Genomic DNA, 21,016 nt, shown 5'->3' with positions numbered 1-21,016 from the left:
TGTAGAAATTAACTATGCATAACTCATATCATACCCTGCAGACAGTTTGTCAAGGGAATACATATCTGCTGAAATGCTGTGAAGCGGAGCGATCCTTTCCTACTGTGGGCCTGCTGCAATGGATTTATTCAAATTAAATACAAAGATATGTTCGAAAGCCTCTTGAAAAACAAACCAATTGGATGGTTTTACAGCAGGCATTGTTTGTGCAATCAGCTTTTGTTTGTACAAAGATTGATTGTTTCATTTTGTAGTCTCTCAGCACAGACAGCATAAGGGAGTCTAAACATCTCCAGTGTTTAGGCTGCATCTCTCCGTATTTCAAACTATTTCTTTCTCTTTGATGTCTGAAACATTACTTTGTACGAAAACCAGATTAGTTTTGGAATGCTCTAAATAGGCATTGACTTTCTCAACAGTTACTGATATGCTTTACACAAATACAGAGTGCTGACTACATAGTAACCCTCATTCTGTGAAGTCTCTTGGGATTCTCATGTGACTGTTTATTTGGAGTCTCCCTGAAACCCTAACCTTGTTTGCAGCAAATACAACATTTGACTAAAACGGTTGATTCCAATAGTGTTTAGCAATCTAGGCTCAATGGAAAACATTCAGTAGCTCTTCCAACAACACTGCACCAATACATACAATCAGGGCTTGACATTAACACCCGCCAAAAGCGTGTGTATTTCAGCAGTGGCGTGTAACGCAGTCACTTCTACTTGCCACGCTGCCGGCTTGAATTTGATAAATAATATATACATTATTCAATTGTAGTCTTTTAAAAATGCATCTGAAATATTAAACTAATTGCAATGTAGTGTTGTCAAAAATACTGATTTTTCAATATCAGTACTGAAAAATCGGTATACTGTACCGATCGGCACATCAAGCCGCCTCTCAGCACTAAATTGAGTTCTTTATCGCTGCTTATTGCACTTAAACAGTCAAATACATACAAAATAATGTCAAAATGCCGATCTTGTCGAGTATTCGCGTAAACACAGTGAGTTATATTTGAAGTGAATGTAAACAGTTGAGAAAGAAAACGCATGTGTCACAGTGTAATGGATTCGTGCGTCAGGTCTTAAAGTGACAGCAGCCTAATAAACCTGCTGACAAATTATGAGATCATATTAAAAATATCTATATGGCAGTTTTTCCCCATGGTATCGATGTCAGAATTGGGGCCAGTGGAAATGCTGAGTGACTTGTAACTTTGGAAAACCAGTTGCCACAGTGGCTGGTGAGCAAAAAAGTTAATTATAAAAACCTGCATAAAGTTCACTGCAGTTTCCAGCTGAAACACTAGTGGCAATAAAACACCAACATATTTAATTCCTTTTCAATCAAATTTTGATTTCAGGGCAGATTATCCTTTAATAAAGACTTGTTTTTGCACAGTTCTTTTACTATACTATCATATGACCTCAAAATTTTACCATAGTGCACAATAAAATGGCTCAAAGGATTGTTGCTTCATCAATGCATTTTTATCTCACGTTTGCTTTACACTGTCGGTTAGGTTTAGGGTTTAGTGTAGGTGGTACATTATTTTCAAATGCAATAGAAGACTAACCTTTTAGAGTCACTCACCGGACATTTCATGTTTGAGCTGCCATGTTACATTCAACAAACAATGAATTGTTAATAATAAAACTGCGCCAGATTCATTCTGAACTCACCTTTAGTGCTACTCACTGGACATTTGAAAGTGTTGTGAAACGTGCAGGAAGAAACATAACATAATGTTGCACAAATGTCGGCACAGGGATGTTTTTCCAATGAGCCTGGGTTGGTTTTTGGCATTAGCATGTTGCTAAGCTAACAATGTGATGCTGTTATAAGTACAAACAATATTTCTGTCCATTTTTTTGCTATTGTGTGAATATATTTATTAATGACATTCATGCTCATCCACCATATTGGATGATTATTTGTCTCTGTTTTGTAACAGAGCTTTTATCTGAGCATAATTCAATGCACATAGATCATCTGTATTGCAGCCCTTTGACTTGACCTCTGACCGTCTCATTAATCCTGTACATACCAACATGTCTCAGAGACATATAGGCTACCTGTTGGTGTACATACTGATGAGGTGAAGGATGAACTCACTGTTGACACTCATTTTCATACTGAGTAGATCTTGATCCCTCCCTTGACGATTAATTCCGCAGGGATTAATTAGACACACATAGTGCTGAACCCTCATTAACACGCTCCTGTGATATTATCTGATACAAATGTGCGTCTACACGCCGGTGTGTGTGTATTTGTTTTCAGGGGTCTGGGTGATCCTTTACACTTAAATTATGCAAATTTACATTTTCAGAAGGAAATATGAGTGGTGCTTGGCAATGCAAAAGTGACACCACAATGATAGGGTGTTGTGGATGATTGCTATGCAGTGCTAAGAATTTCTGAGTTCTTAGCATGTTTCTCTACAGTTTCTAGAATTCTGTATGGTTTCTTGGTGCTTAGTGTCCTAAATCAAAAGAGCCCTATCCTGGTCTTTATAAATGGCATCAATGTAATTTCACCTCGAATCTGAAATCTTAAAGCCCAAAGTATACTTTGGTTTTTATGTGCTACTGTATTGCCTATGTAACGTAAATTCGCTCATCACTAGGAGTATATAGTATGAGAGCACAGATTTATCTAACCATTTGCTATGTATAGCCATGGCCAAGTGATGTTGCAGTCCATGTTTGGCAGTGATGTAAATGTTGCTTGTTAAATGTTGATTCACATTGTTTCTAGATTATTGTGCAGAAAGATCAGATGCATATGACATATTTGCAAAAAGCTTCATTGACCAAAAAACCTTTATTGCAAAAATTAAAATGTCACTGTTTTTTGTCCCTGGCACAAAATTACCAGCAAACATAATTTCACTAAACATATCATCAGCACATGGAAAAGTGTGAATGAATACTAGTCAGGTGAAATCACTCTATTATTCTGATTGGATAATAAGAGTAGACTGATTGCTATAAAAGGAGGGAAGAAGACCATCCAATCATGTGTGCTTGTGTTAGCAATGGTTACCTCCAAAGAAAGATGTACAGCCATTATTGCTTTGCATAAAAATGCCTCACATGGAAGGAAATTGCTGCAAAGTACTGCACCTGAAATAACCATTTACCGGATCATCAAGAACTTCAAGGAGAGAGATTCAGCTGCAGTGAATGCAGCTTCAGGACGTCCCAGAGTGTCCATAAGCGCCAGAACGGTCTCCTCCTGAGTCGTCGCTGCAGAATTGTGTCTCACCAGTGCAGAGCTGCTCAATATTGGCAGCGGGTGTTTGTGATGCTTCTGTACTCTTTCTCAGTTTGGGACAGCTGGAAATCAGTTGTCTGGAGAAGAAAAGGTGAACACTACCATGAGTCTTGTGTCGTTCCAACAGTGAAGCATCCATGTGTGGGGTTGCTTTTCATCCAGGGAGTGGACGCTCTCACAATTCTGCCAAAAAACACTGGCATGAATAAAGAAAAGCAACTTTTCTCAACAATCCAGAAGCATTTTGGTGATGATCCGAGATTTTCCAGCATGATTGAGCACCAAGTCACAAGGCATGATTAATAATGAAGTGCCTCGGAGATCATTATATTGAAACTTTGGATCCGTGGCCAGGCAACTATCCGGATCTTAATCCCATTGAGAACATGTGGTCAGTCCTCAAACGGCGAGTGGACAAGCAACTCTGAGCACTAATAAGGCAAGAATGGATCGCCATCAGTCTGGATTTGGGCCAGAAGCTGATACCCAACATGCCAAAGCAAATTGCAGAGGTTATGAGGAAGAAGGGACATCACTGTAAATACTGACTCTTTGCATATATTGAATATCTGTCATGATTCCTGTCCTGTGTTTCCCTTGTCTTGTGTGTACTTTTGCTATTTCCTGTTCTGTGCCATGTTTTGTAGTCTTTCTTGTTTATTAGTCTTCCCAGGTGTTTCTTATTAACCACGCCCCCTTGTTACTTAGTTAAGCTTGTTTGTCTCTGTGTATTTATAGCCCTTGTGTTTCACTTGTTACCTTGTCAGTTGTTGTACGTGTAATGGTTGTATCTCTCTGTGATTCCCAAGGTTTTGTTCTTTTGTTCTTTGAGTTCTGTGTTCTCTGTTTTGTGTTACTTTATTAAATCACCCTGCGTTTAGATCCTCGTCTTCGTCTGTCTTCCTCAGCAACATTACAATATCAGTCAATATCAGGAACAATTTCCTCACCAGTCGTTCCCAGGCTGTGAAAATGGGCTCTTACGTGTCATCATCCCGTGGACTTATGGAAGGTAGTGATGAGACAGCAGGTGGTGACGAGGTCCAGAAAATAACATCATGGAGTTCAGTCAACAACCTGACTCTAAACATCTCAAGAACGAAGGAGCTCATCACAGACTTCAGGAACCAGAAGGAGGATCTGTTTCCCCTTAACATCAATGAGGACTGTATTGAGATGGTGTAAATTTTACATTTCTGGCCACTTTTATCTCTGCTGACCTCTCCTGGACTGCAAATACTACAGCGGTCATCAAGAAGGTGAGGCAACGACTACACTTCCTGAGACTTCTCAGGAAAAACAACATGGGTGAAAAGCTGCTGGTGAATTTCTATCGTTCTTCCATTGAGAGTGTGCTGACCTCGAAGCTTCTGAGGCAGATAAGAGGACCATTAACACCGCACAGAGGATCATTGGATGCCCCCTCCCATCACTGAAGGACATGTACAACTCTCAATGCCTCAGTAGGGTTAAAAACATTATAAAGGACTCACACCCCGGGTTTAAATGGTTTGACCTGCTGCCATCAGGCAGGCATTACAGGTCCATAAAAATGAGGACAACAAGATTCAAGGACAGTTTCTTCCCCAGAGCCATAACCTTCATGAACTCTAATATGCACGGATCCCTCTCTGCTACATACATACATATACATATACTGTACAGTCTCAGGGTGTTATTTTTCTTTTTTTCCCTTTTTTCATTTTGCAATTCACAGTTTTAGTTCAATATATTTCTTATAAGTGCAATATTTAAAACTGATTACAAATTGATTATTTTTGTATTATATGTTTAATATTTGTGTTGTATGTAACATTGTTTGTGTTGTTGTATAATCCGACACTAAGGGAAGCACTTCCTAATTTCATTATACATGTTTATGATGACAATAAAGGTAATCTAATCTAATACGTACCAAGATCTCTGAGGAAAGTTTCCAGCACCTTGTTGAATTTGTGACAAGGCAATCTGGAGGCAAAAGGAGGTCCTACCCGGTACTAACAAAGTGTATCTAATAAAGTGGTCGGTGAGTGTATATTGGCAATTTTATCATGATAAAAAAGTCATTACTTCTGGAGAGAAATAGCGCAGACACTGAACAAGATGAACGAGATGAAGAATGAACAGGTGTGATGTAATTTCAAACAAAATCTGGCCAAAATTAAGGTGTTTTTCAGTGGTCTGAAACAGTTCGCTAATGTGAACTCTCCAGAAACTTCAAACTACCCTTGATGATTAATCCATGATGATTATGTAATAGGTGGGTGTGCTCTGGGGCTTCATCTTCTTTCAGCCAAACACAATTGGAGTTGTATTAAAAAGGATCCTGGCTCTTCCAAGCTTTACAATGGGAGTGAGTAGAGTTTTTGAAGCCCAAAAAAGTGCATCCCTCCATCATAAAAGTAATCCATACGACTCCAGGGGTTAATAAAGGCCTTCTGAAGTGAAGCGATGTGTTTTTGTAAGAAAAATATTCATATTTATAACTTTATAAACTATAATCACTGGCTTCTGGCAACGGCCGTACGCGAGTCTAGTTTCGGTGGAGGAGTGACCAGAGGTCACTCTTCCACCGGAACTAGACTCACGTACGGCCGTTACCGGAAGCTAGTGATTATAGTCTATAAAGTTATAAATATGGATTTTGAGGAATTAATGAGGAGTTGATTAGATGGTCGTGTTTTGCTATTGGTGGATCTCATGTGAGTGACATGTTGCCCCGCCCTTCACTCAAAAAAATAACTCTCTGAATGAACATAAAAAAATCATGGAAAGGATTTCCACATGATTAACTTGCTTTATTTCAGCATTATGCAATTCTGTTATTCCAATTTAATTTAACTTAATTTATTAAGGTTGATTCAACTTATTTACTATGGTTGGGCACAGCTTAATTTAATAGTGTCAGCCCAACTAATTTGCAATGTTTTGGACCAACTAATTTACTTAATTTGCATTCAACTTAATTAAATATAGTTGAATCCAACTTATTTTATAGTAGTACAATTACACTAGTTAATAAAGTTGATCCAATCTATGCAATTTAAGTTAGCCTAACAAAAGTGCTTAATGCTGAAAGAAAGCCATTTAATCACGAGGAAATCCATTTAATTACATTAATTCAAAGAATAGCTGTTGAAAGTTCAAAATTAATTAATTATTTTGATCAAAGATTATGAGGGTACAATAATAAATAAAAAAACAATGATGTGCAAGCATAAATAATTTACAATAAATACTGCAATATTCCATTTAAAAAAAAGAAGTGTACACATTTTAAGAATTTTTTGACTGCGAGCGTACAGTATGTGTGTATTATGCTGCTGATGAAATAAAGATAAATAGCAGATTTAAAATCACATTTTTCTGGGAGGTCCTGCAACGGTGGGATGAATGGGAATGCTAACGGCTAGCTTTCTCCTGCTGTTCTACATCTCATTGAGCACCACTAACTAGAAGTGAACATCATGCTGGTAAAAAATTTATGTAACTTTAAAGAAAATCCTTTTGAGGCTTAGTAAAAGAGAGAGAGAGACAGAGAGCAAGATGTGATTATACGTCTGGCATGACGAGACAGACAGAAAGAAAGGGTGTGGCCGAGCAGAGGCGCGAGGCTGTGTGTGTGTGTGTGTGTGAGAGGGAGGCAGAGTGATTCTTTGATCACGTTAAGCACTTATTTGTGCCATATGTTCATTAATACCAATGTAACCAGGCAAAGATCAGCGTAAGACGACTCATTTTGCTTGCTTAATGAGTCTGGTTGCCATAGTTACAGCATCCCATTGCAATGCAGCTCAGAGAGAGAGAGAGAGAGAGAGAGAGAGGAGGGGGCGCTCAGGGTGATTGATGGGGTGCTGGATACTGCTGGTGTGCTGGGCAGATTGATGGTGTTTATTCTGCGGTTGGTTTTGCCAGTGGAAAGGAAACTACACATTGAGAAACACTGAACACCCACATCAGATAAACACTTTCCTGCTTTGAGAGTGTTTGTGTGTGGATCTTTTGTATGGTGTCTCTGATGCTCATTTTCACCTTATCATATCTGCAATGTGGAAATGGATTTGCAGCACATATTGAAAAAAAGCAATACTGTCACATTTGGAGAGTCAAAATGGATTTTGTAAGATGAGTTCAAGATATGATTTGAATTAAAATTATGATCGGTTTAAAAAAAAATACGAAAAAGTAAATACATTTTATTTTATCACAGTTTCGAGTCCCATTATTCTCTGCACACTTAAAGATATAGATCAACCCGAATTGAATATTGTGTCATCATTTCATGTCATTTAAACCAGGATGAGTTTCTTTCTGTGGAAGACTAAATGAGAAGTTTTGAGGAATGTTCATGCTGCTCTTTTCCAAAGCATACGGAGATCAGTGATTGTTAAAACCAAAAATAAAATAAACAAATAAAAACCATAAAAGTGCTATATTCCAAAGCTTCTGAAGCCATAACTTTGACTAAGGAAAGCACCAAAATTGCTGTAGTTCTCAAATTTTACTTTAAATTATTTTTTGTATTATTATTAAACACCATGATGTAAAATTCTTTCACTCTCAATCTATCACCTTCTCAGAGAGCTGTCATGTTCCTCAGAAATAAAATGACTATCAGTGCTGTGAAATCACACAGTGATTCAGTGTGTGTGTTGTGGGACGGTCTGTATAGTAATATGACAGTAGAATCTGAAACAATAAGCTTGAGTTAACCACAGGGTCAAATTAGTTTGCAGTCTGAGACATATGCATATTAAAGAGCTTCACAAACCAACATCCACTACCAACTTCATACTGTGTCCAATTTGTTTACAAAATGTGTAAAATTAATAAAAATGATTTATTATCCTAACCTCTAACCCTAATTAACTGCCCCTAAAAGAATTAAACTCGGATCAGTAAGATATTTCTAATGTTTTTGAAAAAGAGTTGTTTAAGTTCACCAAGGATGCATTTATTTAATAAGAAATACAGTAAAAGTGGTTATATTGTGAAATATTATGCATTTTTTTGTCTACTTTCGATTTAAATATATTTTAAAATGTAATTTATTCCCGCGTTAATCAATTTGTACAATATGAATGGTATGAATATTTTTTGAAAAATGGATGTTGATGTCATGCGCATGCTTATTACGTGTTCAGTCTATAGGCGTGCATTGTTTCTTTACAAAGTCACATCGCCAACTACTGGCCTGGCATGAATAATGCAGCGTTTTTACTCGTTTTCATGGGTCCGTGAAATCTGTCAGGTTGATAAGAATGAAGTTCCAGGATCAGCCAGAATATTGATAAGAAACATAAAGAAGGATAATTGGTTTAATTAACAAGCTTGGTTAAGGTTAAAGAGCACAAGTCATGATGGATCAAATCATTATAGTTACTGTTCCACTCCACATGTACAGCACAACTCGCAATGTCTCTAATTGGAAGGATTAAAGAGAATAAAATCTCCTAATTAAGTTTAATTAGCGGGGTCTTTTAACAACATGGATCCCAGGAGAGGCTGTTAAAGTCAGTGGATGCAGAAAGAGACTTGGACGGCATGTTTTGTTGTGAACTGCTTGGATGGTTTTATTTCTGAGAACATGAATCATGTGTGTGTGTGTGTGTGTGTGTGTATCTGTGTGTGTGTGTTTGACTGAATTTAAAATGATTTATAGTGCTTAAAAGGAAGCACTACATTGAAGTTCCTCTTTTTTCTTCCTCTTCTCCAAATGCAATTAATTCATCACTTAACATTTGCATGTTAACACTTTATACCATTCATAATGTAACAGCAGTAATGTCATTGTAATACTGCATACTTCTTTCAGTCTTTCTTGCATTTATTTCAAAATCAATTGTTTTGTTCCTTTCTTTCTTTCTTTCTTTCTTTCTTTCTTTCTTTCTTTCTTTCTTTCTTTCTTTCTTTCTTTCTTTCTTTCTTTCTTTCTTTCTTTCTTGTTTTTTCTCTCTAATATATAGCTGCCTTTAAAGGTGCTCTAAGTGATGTCACACATTTTTTAGGCCAAAACATTTTTTTGTCACATCCAGCAAACATCTCCTCACTATCCGCTAGCTGCCTGTCCCCTGAACACACTGTAAAAAAACGCGGTCTCTGTAGACAGCCCGGGCTCCACAAACGGCAACAAAAACAAACTGGCCCAGCCTGGACCACGAAACATAACAAACAGTGTTCCAGCCAATGACCGACAAGAATGATTAGGGGGTGGGGGTTGGGGAGTTAGTGCGTGTGCACATGAAGGGGGGTGTGGGGTGTGGAGGAGAGAGAAGCATGAAGAGGGAAGTTAGCTAGAGGAGAGATGTCCTAGACAACGGCAACGACTAACGTTAAAATTTATATTCTTGAGAATTCTTGAGAATCACGACTAAAGAGACGACGTTCCGATGAACAAATAACAAAGAATAGGGAAAAGGAGAAGGAACGCGAAGTTCCGACTTTACATCGGAAAAGCATTCAAAAGGTGGCGAGAACTCCGCCGGCAGAAGGGCTTCCAATCCGACGTTCAGGTGGCTCTGTTTTTGCTGGACAGGAGGGTTATACGATTATAACGTAAGACTATAGAAAAAAATGACAGACGTTAGCTTCAGTAAAGTTAGCTTCATTCATTGAGAGAAAAGGTATGATGTCACATGTGCGCCTTTTGGAATGACATATTTTCACAGTCTTATACCTCAACAGTTTTACATCAAACTGCGACTTTCTTGACTTTAAAATGTATCTTTTAAATTGACAAACATCATATGTGTAATTCAGGGTACAATTCAAACGAGATCAAAATATTTGTTGTCTCTCGCCATTGACTACCATACAATATTTTTCCGAATTAAGGTCCCATGGTGTTCCACCGGAAGGGGAGGGACTTAGGCTCTCTATACTTCGAACATCATCAAGAAGTGACTTCACCCAACATTGCTTAGAGCATCTTTAAAACAGTATTGGATTGTGTTGATTGTCACTACTATTATGTTGCTGCATTACAAGCACTGGTAGTTCATTCATTAAATGAAAATCCGGACACACAGTTAAATCTGTTCCATCAGTTTTTCTAGATGTTGAGAGTTGTCACTGTGGCTTTTGATCATGTCTTTTCTTTAAGATAAGAATAAGTCCAGCAAATGATGGAACTGTGGATGGACTGTAGTGAGATGAAGCTGAGATTAAACTGGACGGAGACTGTGAGAGTTAGTCAGGCACGACCCTGGACAGCCCCGCCTGGTCCTGAGGAGCCACTAAGGTCCACCGATTCATTGCTGCTTTGTGATGCGTAGAAATCAATTACTGTCGTTATATGATGGCAAACAGCTGAAGAAAAAAAAGCTATCTATCCATTCTTCATCTCTCTATCCTCCAGCTCACCTTTCCATCACGCTTCTCTCCATCTGGTTCCAACAGTAATGGAGTCCATACACGTCTTTGCTGCAATGTAATGTACAGATCTTTAACATCTTTTGTTCGCCTTATCATGTCGTCACCATTCTTTTTTTAGGCTTCGGTGGTTTAAGAAGAAGCCTGAGTAATAAGTGACCTGGAAAATGTGTCTTTTGCTGCACTTTTTAGGGTACTTTTAAATGTGCAATGAAATGGAAAAAAAACAATGCATCTTTTCTAAATGCATTGGTGTGATTGTGAACGATTCATTTTTTAAAATGTTCAATTTCATAGTATTCAAAAATGAATAGGCAAAAGTACCCGGATGACCTACGACTTCCACTGAGATCCTGGAGTGAGCATCTAATGGACACTTTACAATCCCATGAGGCCACGGGAGAGGATCTGTGAACAGAGGTGAAGCGACGCAACTGATGCTAAAACCAATGCTTTGTATGCCTTACATTTTTTTCTATTTTACTCTGATGTACATCACAATATGGAAGAAAAGATCTGTCACTACTTTTGTTTCATTGCAACTTTAACCTATAATAAATATCTGATACTTATCTTAGGCTAGACTTTCAGGTGAGCTGTTGTGTTTCTGGGTGATGGGAAGTTAAGACCCACCGACAGTATTGTGAAAATGTAATATTGAACGGGAAAAAAATATTTTAATGTGCCTCCTGAGGTCATCAGAACAGGAACCTCATTCCAGAGGAGAAGCACATTTTGTCATTTCGATTAAAGATTATGACAACAAACTTTCTTTTAAATTGCATGTATGAACTGGTCACCACAAGACTAGTAATGTGACAGGTAATTCAGACAGGACTATGTTGCTCTATGAAGGTCAGATAAATTTGTGTTTCACAAATTTGTGATTTCAATCTTGTCCAAATTGCATGTCTGTGTTTTTCTCACACACCTCTGATAACATTACAGAGCAAATTAATTACCCACTGCTTTCCTCAACTCCTCATTTGAAGAATGAGAAGAACCTCTGAGAAGAATGTGTGTTATTATGGTATTGCATTTTTCACAACACTCCTCATTTATTTTGACCTTTGTCGAATGCCAAGTTTCTAGGAAGTTGGTGGTTCTAGATCAGTTCTAGGTTCCTCTGCTAGATGCGTCAGACCACGTTACTGCTCAAAACTGCCACAATAATTGCAGTATAATTCACTCTTTCCCCTAAATTATTTTCCCTAAATATGTCATTTTTAAATAATATAGCATTTTAATCGGCATTTTAAGTTTTCCTAGTTAGCATTGTGTCACTCCTGCTCATGTGATATTGCTCATATTTATATATATATATATATATGTGTGTGTGTGTGTGTGTGTGTGTGTGTGTGTGTTTTTACAGTGTTTACATTTTCAAGGTGAATCAGCCTAGAAATAGCTTACTTATAAGGGGTCTTTGCTGGGACAGGAGAAAGTTTTTGTAACATCAAATAAACACATGATTATATTTTCTACAACCTAGTTCTACAACTACTCTCTCTCTCACACGCCACCATGTTATATGAAAACAAAGCTTAGCACTCTGTAAATTTTACACAAAATTTTGTTCTACTCTGGTTCCAATTAATAATCTGAATGCTTAAATAATGATTATGTTGGTAATTACACAGTCGCACCCCTCTCTCTCTGTAACAGCTTGTTAGCGCTAAAGGTCGGACTGTTCTGCTAATTGGCTTTATTAGTATTGGTGGCCACTTATCGACAAGACTTTCTATCAAAGATACATGCACAGTCTGGTTGCAATTTGCAAGCTTGTAAACATACAAGTATTCACTTCAGTACTACCCAACATGATAATGTAAAACAATGCTCATGAATCACAATCATAAAATGTCAGGTATCAATGGCTTTCCTCAAAAGTAACCCCTATGGTTTCAGACACCAGCTATGATTCAGAAGTTCATTACTAGTCTTTCTTGTACATTTGTATTAGCCAAGTAAAATATTTAATAGCCCAGAACAGTTGTTAATAAAAGGCACAGTGGATTTTTTGCTACTTCCAAGAAGTTGATTGAAAATGAAATGATTTGAATGGCTTGGATGTTTTCTTCCTTGTAGTAAGCAGGGCTAATAAAGCTCATTAAAACACAACAAAGAAAGCAGAGGAAAGCAAGCAGTTTACTGCAACCACTAATACCAATGTTGGGTGAGATTCAGCCTTTCTGCCTTATATATATATATATATATATATATATATATATATATATATACATATGCATTTAGTTGAACTTGAGTCCTTTTTTTACCTACTTTAGTAGACTTAAGTACATCTCTGTGTATTTTCATAATTACTTGTATTGTTTTTGAAACTAAGGACTAAGTGCACTGCTGAATGTACTGACCAAGTCAAGGGCTGGTGGTCTATTCAGATCTCTATGTATCAAGCCATTCAGAGCAAGTTTCTACCTTTCTATAAGTGGGATTATGGACAGAAACAACTTTGATTTGTATTCTTACCTGGAACATGACCCTGTATTGCTCCTCGGGCTTCTGCACCACGCACATGTTGCACCCCATCCTGAGTTCTGACGTCTGACCACGGACACCGCCAGGCCACGAACCCGCTCAGATCACCTTCTCAGAGGAGCCGCTGTGCTAGTTCAGACACAACCGCATGTCCCAGATGCCCACAGACAGTTTGCTTATCTTTCGTCCAACAACGATTTCTTCGAATGGACTACGGGGAGAGCCGTTGAGTTTAAACCATTTCCAGTTCAGAGACACATGCAAGTACAAAAGTCTTTAAAGAAGTTAGTTATAAAGCTTTTTAACAATGCATGTCATCCTAACTTGCTCAAAAAACCAAAGTCCAAAATGTCATATCTCAAGTCTATTGTGGAGTGTGAAATCCAATGAATTCCAGCATGTAGAAAAGTCCATTTGTGCTTTAAGTGAAATGTTGTAGTACGGCACTTCTTCTGTTCCTGTCCCCATTGATGTGCTTAATTCAGGGAAATCAGCATGAAATTACGCGCCTGTGCTTGCTCTCACGCTTTTATCCAGGCCACTTCCACCAGCGCTTTTTCTGGGACTACATCCAAATGACTCCTAAATCAGTAAATGCTGCATGTACGTCCAATGTTTTATTCCAAAGTGAAGGAGGGATGATTGGATAGATTGAATGTTTTGTCAAGAGAGACCTTCAATGAAACGCGTTCCAAGAAGGAAAATTACTTTTGCGAAATCTGTGGCTTCATTTCAAGTTTTTGCTTCCAAAAAGTGTCATTTAAATTCCAAGGCCTTTTTTGCCAACATTTTCAAATAAAAACTGAACTGCAATAATTGCAGTGCAATGGTCAAAGCAGTGTATTTTATTGTAGCTTTTAACTGCAGAAGCCCTCATGAATATCAGGTCTTTTCATTTGAATTGAATCAGTTCTTGACTGTAGTTACAGGTTTTTAGCCACAATTTATCTCCTCACTCTCTGCTTTTCACAGTTCACAAATCGATGGATTCTTTCTCAGTTTCGTTCGACTGCTGTGGATATCAAAGAAGAGTTTGAATGCTTAACGCCTTCACGTATCCATACAGGATGATTTCAAGTGCCTCACTTTGGCTTTGTGCTTCTGTCCCTCCACCTGTTCCACTTTCACAGCAGCTTTTTCTTTTATCTCCCTCTTCTCCCTCTACTTCTGCATTCATGTAGGTGTTTCTTGTCAGTCCCTCAAAGACTCTGAACTGTGTAGTGAGTCGCATTCAGTTGAACAAAAATGCATGTTGCAAGCTGGGTGAATTGGTAAAAAATTGGTTGCACATAAAAGCGTGAGGTGAGAGAGTCAGTGTGCTTGAGGAAAATTCAGTCCCACGCACTCCTACATAAACATGCTTTAACAGTTCTGCTTAGGTGCGAACAACAGCAAACTTCGCTCGCTCGACTGGCTGCCCATCTGTACACATAACCGCCATAGACACTTAACACACACTCACGACACAAACACGACCAGATACAGGTGTGCAAGTCTGGATAAGCACACACATGTAAATCAACAGCATTTGAAGGAGCAGCTTCGCATAAATTGAGGTTGTTTCCAAAAAATGACTGTTAAGCTGTGTAAAATAAAGCTCTGTACTTAACAGTCAATCTTAACCCAATTCCTGTTGGGTGAGAATCTAGCATTATTCAGATCAATGAAAGAAAATTCAATTAAATGACACAAGCCCTTAATAGTGATCGTTGGCACTCTGTCATGGAGAAATCAATATCTTTCTTAATAAGATATCAGTTGGGTGCCTTTGGTGCTCAGTGGTTTGTGAAATGTAATTATCAGACGTTCGGTTTAACAAATGCTTCGTCGTTCTGCTAGCACACTTTGCTGCAGAGGTGGGACATTAGAAAACTGAGCTGTCCGAAGGTGTGTATAAATCTTTGTCCAATCGCAGACTCAAATCTGAGGCAGCAGTCTTTCTACCATTCAGGAGAAACAGATATGCAACTTGTTCGTAGCAAGTTCGTTAATTTGCTAGTTTTCTTTGTTTAGCTTTTCTGCCTGTCTACCTTCTTCACACTTTCTCATCACTTCACGCTTAGTTTCTGAGGAAAAAGTAAAAAACTCATTCTCAGAACATTCTTAAAATTGCTGTCATAGCATTTCTACTCTATCCAAATGTCGGCTCTCAAACCATCCGGTTTCTGATATGAACACGCTTCACGACAGCGGAAAGCTTTAACCTAATTACACTGTCAAAGGACTCGTGTTGTTTCACGCACCCTGCTGTTTGAGATTGCAGGCTAGCCATTCATGCTGCAGTAACGTGCCAGACAGACTCCGCGCGCCCCGAGAACCTAACAGGCGTCGCCCTCGTACACCCACGCACACAGACGGGTCAAATGTTACCACACACACTCATGCAAGCGCAGAAGACTGGTGTATTTCACCTGAAACAACCTCAGATAGTTGATCAGGACAGCTAGCAAAGAGTTAAATAGAGAGAAAAAAATAACGCAACAGTCTCAAAAGTATTCCTCAGACTCAACTAGACGCCATCAAACATCAGCACACCCTTCAAGTGGGACGTGAAAGAGCATCTTTCAAAGAACTCTCAAAGAAACAAAGTCAGGTATGAGGGAGAGGCGTGTCATCCCTCCTTCTCTCTCTTCTTCCTCCCAAGTGTGCTGTGTCCTTTTGTTTGGGGAGGACTTGAGTAATCCATAATGGCATGTTTCTTTTCCCCACAAATCCTTGAAAAGAGGCAGAAAACTGGATCAGTTCCTCCAGCTGAGGGATGGTATTCTGGTCCAGTTCAGAGCAGAACGCCTGTGCTGGAGGAGGACAGAGGACGGGAGAGGGGCGAGCAGGCAGGTGAGGTGAGGTTGCTGCTGTCTCGTCCCCTCATGCGAGCCGCTGAATAAACTCCCCCACTGCAGCGGAGAGAGAGAGAGAGAGAGAGAGAGAGAGAGGCACACAAAGACATTAACGCCCTGTGAAGCCACACACACACACTAGTGCCCGTGCTCACTGGCGGAATAGTTCAGGATGCAACAGAAATCATCCTCCAGCTCGCACACACACTTTCTCTCCCCTCTGCTCTCAGTGTTTCTCTGCTTTACTGTCTGCCCCTTTTTTAATATTATAACTAAAAATTATATAAGGAAAATAATAATAGAATTTGAACAGTTATTCCACTTGACTTTTTTTTACTTCCTCGTCCACCTATCTTTCTCTATGGACAGGTTTACAGTTTTCAGATTTTGTTGTGATTTATTGGTGTGATTGGTCTGATAATATTGACAAAACACAACAGACGGGTTACGGGATTTTTGCACAAAGATGAATCAAATCATGACCAAATCATGAATCATTTTGATCTTTAATCAAAATCCAACTAGGAAACACGCGGGTGAATCACATGTATACACAACTACGTAAACATCAACCAGACTGAAGAAAGAACCAAGGGAATGTCTCGGTTACGTATGTAACCCTCGTTCCCTGAGTAGGGAACGGAGACGTTACGTCGGATGACGACGAATGGGGTTTCGCTTAGAAAGCCTATCATCTTCGAGTATATAATACGAGCCAATGGCAATGAAATGCCATGGGTCTGCGGAATTTGCATAGCGTAACTCCGCCCTACCCTGGGGGTATATAAGGAAGTGCGCTAGCAACATGCAGATATGTCTTCGCTGAGGAGCCGAGACTGAACTCAGGCGTTCCAGCGGTACAGCGGAAGTGGCAGGGAGACGTAACGTCTCCGTTCCCTACTCAGGGAACGAGGGTTACATACGTAACCGAGACGTTCCCTTTCGTAGTCACTCCGAGTTACGTCGGATGACGACGAATGGGGTTCCCAGTGTAATCACGCCACCTCTCGACTGTCTTCCAGTGCCCTGCGTAAGTCTGAGCTCCCTGTCGTAAGACTGGCACGGACGAAGGACTCCTACTTAACACAGGAATACCAAGGTACACTGGGAAGCATATCTTAGTGGAAATATGCAATCATGCCCAACCCGAAGGGGGGGACTTAGAATACACATATGACCCCGAAGGGCTACATATGGAAAATCACTGGGGTGTCCAGCCGCAGGTGGAATATTTCAACCCCAGGGGTGGCAAGGTGGCTTGCCAAGGGAAAGACACATGCTCAGAGAGGCTTACAGTGGAAATACACATGTGGGGGTCGCCCAGGGGGGGAACCATGCACATGGAGGCACCTAGCCAAGCGCGAAAGCTGCCAGAGGCATAACTCTGGCGTTGACGTCGTCAGTGCTGGAGGAGACTCAGGGCTTATGAGGCTCACCTGAGGAAATATCGCACGTATCCCGTCCGTGGAGAGGAATGGCGAGCAAGCGAAGACACCTGAGCAGAATCTAGCACCGGCTAGTTGAAGCGAGTACTCAAAGGGAGCACTCTGCAGAGCAGTTAAAACCACTGAGAGGTCCCAAGAGGGTACGAGGGGAGGTCCCCCGAACTGATCCCAAATCAGCTGAACCGACTGGGGATGGAGTCTCCATTCTCCAGCGAGAGGCCGAAACCGAGACAGCTCGTCGGCCGCCTGGTTCAGGTCTCCCGGGATATAAATATCTAATATATGTCGAAGCGACATCAGATGCTTCTGACTCCATATGAGGAGGTGGCGGGCGAGTTGCGACATACGGCGGGAGTGTAGACCACCTTGACGGTTGATGTACGCTACTGTGGCGATATTGTCTGATCGGAAGCGGTGCAGGGCAAGGCGTACAGCCAGCAACTCGAGGCAATTGACATGCCAAAGGCGCTGGGGTCCTGTCCAGGAGCCCGCGGCAGCATGTCCATTGCACATGGCGCCCCAACCCGTGGTGGAGGCATCTGTCGATACAACAACATGCCTGGAAACTCGTTCTAAGGGAACTCCGGCCCGTAGAAAATTGAGGTTCGACCACGGGGAGAAGGTCTGACGGCAGGTCGGAGTCACTGGGACTCGGAGCGTGCCGTGTTGCCATGCCCACCTCGGGACTCGATCGCGAAGCCAAAGCTGAAGCGGTCTCATATGAAGCAATCCGAGCGGCGTTACTGCGGCTGCGGATGCCATATGCCCCAAGAGCCTCTGAAAAAGTTTCAGTGGAACCGCACTCTTGCCCTCAAACTGACGAAGGCAAGTCAGCAGTGACTGCGCGCGCTCGCTCATAAGCTGCGCGCACATGGCGACCGAGTCGATCTCCATACCGAGAAAAGAGATCCTCTGCACGGGGCAGAGTTTGCTCTTCTCCCAGTTGACCCGAAGGCCCAGACGAGCTAGGTGCCGGAGCACAAGGTCCCTGTGTTCGCAAACCTGGTCTCGAGAGTGAGCTAGGATCAGCCAGTCGTCGAGATAGTTCAGGATGCGAACCCCGTGTTCTCGTAGGGGAACAAGGGCTGCCTCGACGACCTTCGTGAAGACGCGAGGAGACAGGGCTAGCCCGAAAGGGAGAACCGCGTACTGGTATGCCTGCCCCTCGAAAGCAAACCGAAGAAACGGTCTGTGTCGAGGAAGGATGGAGACATGGAAGTAGGCGTCCTTCAGGTCGATCGCTGCAAACCAATCCTGTGGCCGTACGCATTTGAAAAGGCGTTTGGCCGTGAGCATCTTGAACGGCAGCCTGTAAAGGGAGCGGTTCAAGACGCGTAGGTCCAGGATAGGTCATAATCCACCGGATTTCTTCGGTACAATGAAGTAGGGGCAGTAGCGGGCCGCCGGGGCAGGACATGTTTTAAAGCCTCAGTCTGCTTCTGGGCAGTCGAGAACTGCTGGGCAAAGTCCTCGACTGCACCACCGAAGAGGCCAGCCTGGGATATGGGGGTGTCGAGGAACCGGGTCCGCTCGGCCTCCCGCATATCGGCCAGGTTGAGCCACAGGTGTCGCTCCTGGACCACACAAGTGGACATCACCTGACCCAGCGAGCGTGCGGTCACCTTCGTCACCCGGAGAGCGAGGTCGGTGGCGGCACGCAACTCATCAAAGAGTGCTGGGTCAGTCCTCCCCTCGTGCATGTCACGTAACATCTGGGCCTGGTAGACCTGCAGAGTCGCCATGGCATGCAATGAGGAGGCCGCCAGCCCCGCAGCTCTATAGGCCTTCGCCATGAGAGTGGAGGAGAACCTACAGGCCTTGGAGGGGTGCTTAGGGTCGCCGCGGGAAGAAGCACTCTGAGGACACAGTTGCATCGCAACAGAGCGTTCAACCTGGGGAACCCCAGTGTACCCTTTGGCGGCCGCCTGATCGAGAGGAGGCAAGGCGGAGGAGCGCACTGGACCAGGTGGCGGGGACCACTCTAGTCCAATGGCCGCGGCTGCCCGGGAAAGCATGGCCGTCAGCTCGGGATCAGACTCGGGCAATGCTGGGACACCCGAGGGTGGCAGCACAGCCGAATCGTCACTTCCCAAGGACTCCTGCCCACCTTGTGATGCAGCGATCGACATCAAATCTTCCTCTGGAGCGCCGAATGAGACCTGCGGCAAGTCAGTGGACTGTACTGCAGGCTCATTCGGAACACTCACGGGTTGCACAGTGCTAGAGGGGGGTGCGGAGCGTGGAATAGTCGGCGCTTTGTTCCACACCGTAACCCTCAGGTCACCCTGGCCGCCAGCCGAAGTACCAGCTCTCGTGGAGCTCGTAGATCGGGGTGCGGGTGAGGGGACTCTACCACGAAGGTCATTGAGTCTCGACCGCAACCGTGCGATGGACATGTTCCCGCAATGGGAACATGACTCATCCACAAACGCTGCCTTTGCGTGCTCGACACCCAGACACACAAGACAGCGATTGTGCCCATCAGAGTCAGAAATGTATAGACCGCAACCAGAAGCGCACGGGCGAGGCATCTTTAAAAAGACGTGCCGCGTGCAATGCTCTTTTGTGAAAGGAGATTTCTCCGCAAGTGTCGAAGCGACCAGGGAGATGAACACACACTCTGGCAAATCACTGCACAGATAAGCAGGGAATGTGCACTCGCTGGAACTCGCTGTCACACCAACACTTGGAGAGAGGCTCGTCTCGAAGAGAATGAAGAGATGAACTCAGTATTGGCTGTGGAATGAAGAATCAACTTGGCTCCGAAGCGAAAACATATCTGCATGTTGCTAGCGCACTTCCTTATATACCCCCAGGGTAGGGCGGAATTACGCTATGCAAATTCCGCAGACCCATGGCATTTCATTGCCATTGGCTCGTTTTATATACTCGAAGATGATAGGCTTTCTAAGCGAAACCCCATTCGTCGTCATCCGACGTAACTTTGAGTGACTACAAAAGGGAACTATAGGGGCCGTTCACACGACACCGTTTTCAACTAAAAACTGAAAACTTTTTATGTGTTTTGGCCATTCGTTTACACGACAATGGCGTTTTGGGGACTTGAAAACAAACTTTTGAAAATGGTTTTAAAGTGCAAGTTTTTTAAAAACGATACTCCTTGTAAACTATGAAAATGTGAATTTGTGAAAACGGTGACGTCATGCGCATGTGTATTAAGTGTTCAGTCTATAGGTGCGTAGTGTTTCTTTAGACAGTGACATCGCCACCTACTGGCCTGGCATTAATAATACAGTGTTTTAGACGTTTTCACAGATTCGTGTGAATGGGGAACGTCATTGTGTGTTCACAGAAAAGATTTTTAGTACATCGTTGTCGTGTAAACGTATCCTAAGGGCTATATATGCACAAGGCAAACAAAGGGAGCTAAATGAAACGCAGGTGAAGCTGATTAGTAACTATGGAAACAAGCTGGCACACAGTAGGAAACTAGGTCAACTTAATATGACAAGGAACTGTAACAGAACTGAACTAAACCTAAACAGCTATAAAGATCATAAGGTGGTGACTTTGTATTAATTTGTAAGATCTCATGCAAATATTTTCGTACGATCTTCTTAC

At 41.8% G+C, this 21,016-nt stretch overlaps 1 protein-coding gene across 1 annotated transcript in view; it reads right to left on the bottom strand.

The window, feature by feature from the left end:
• The window catches only part of LOC311073666 (PDZ domain-containing protein 4), a 46,203-nt gene extending 32,871 nt beyond the window's left edge, over window positions 1-13,332 (bottom strand). Inside the window, exon 1 of the mRNA XM_084099574.1 lies at window positions 13,144-13,332. Coding sequence (XP_083955700.1) covers window positions 13,144-13,203 — 60 coding nt within the window. The 5' untranslated portion in view covers window positions 13,204-13,332. The remainder of the gene's footprint in view (window positions 1-13,143) is intronic.
• Window positions 13,333-21,016: the final 7,684 nt, after the last annotated feature.

Source organism: Abramis brama (assembly GCF_963993115.1).
Source record: "Abramis brama genome assembly, chromosome: 22".
Lineage (NCBI taxonomy): Eukaryota > Metazoa > Chordata > Actinopteri > Cypriniformes > Leuciscidae > Abramis > Abramis brama.
This window is presented reverse-complemented; position numbering and strand designations above follow the sequence as displayed.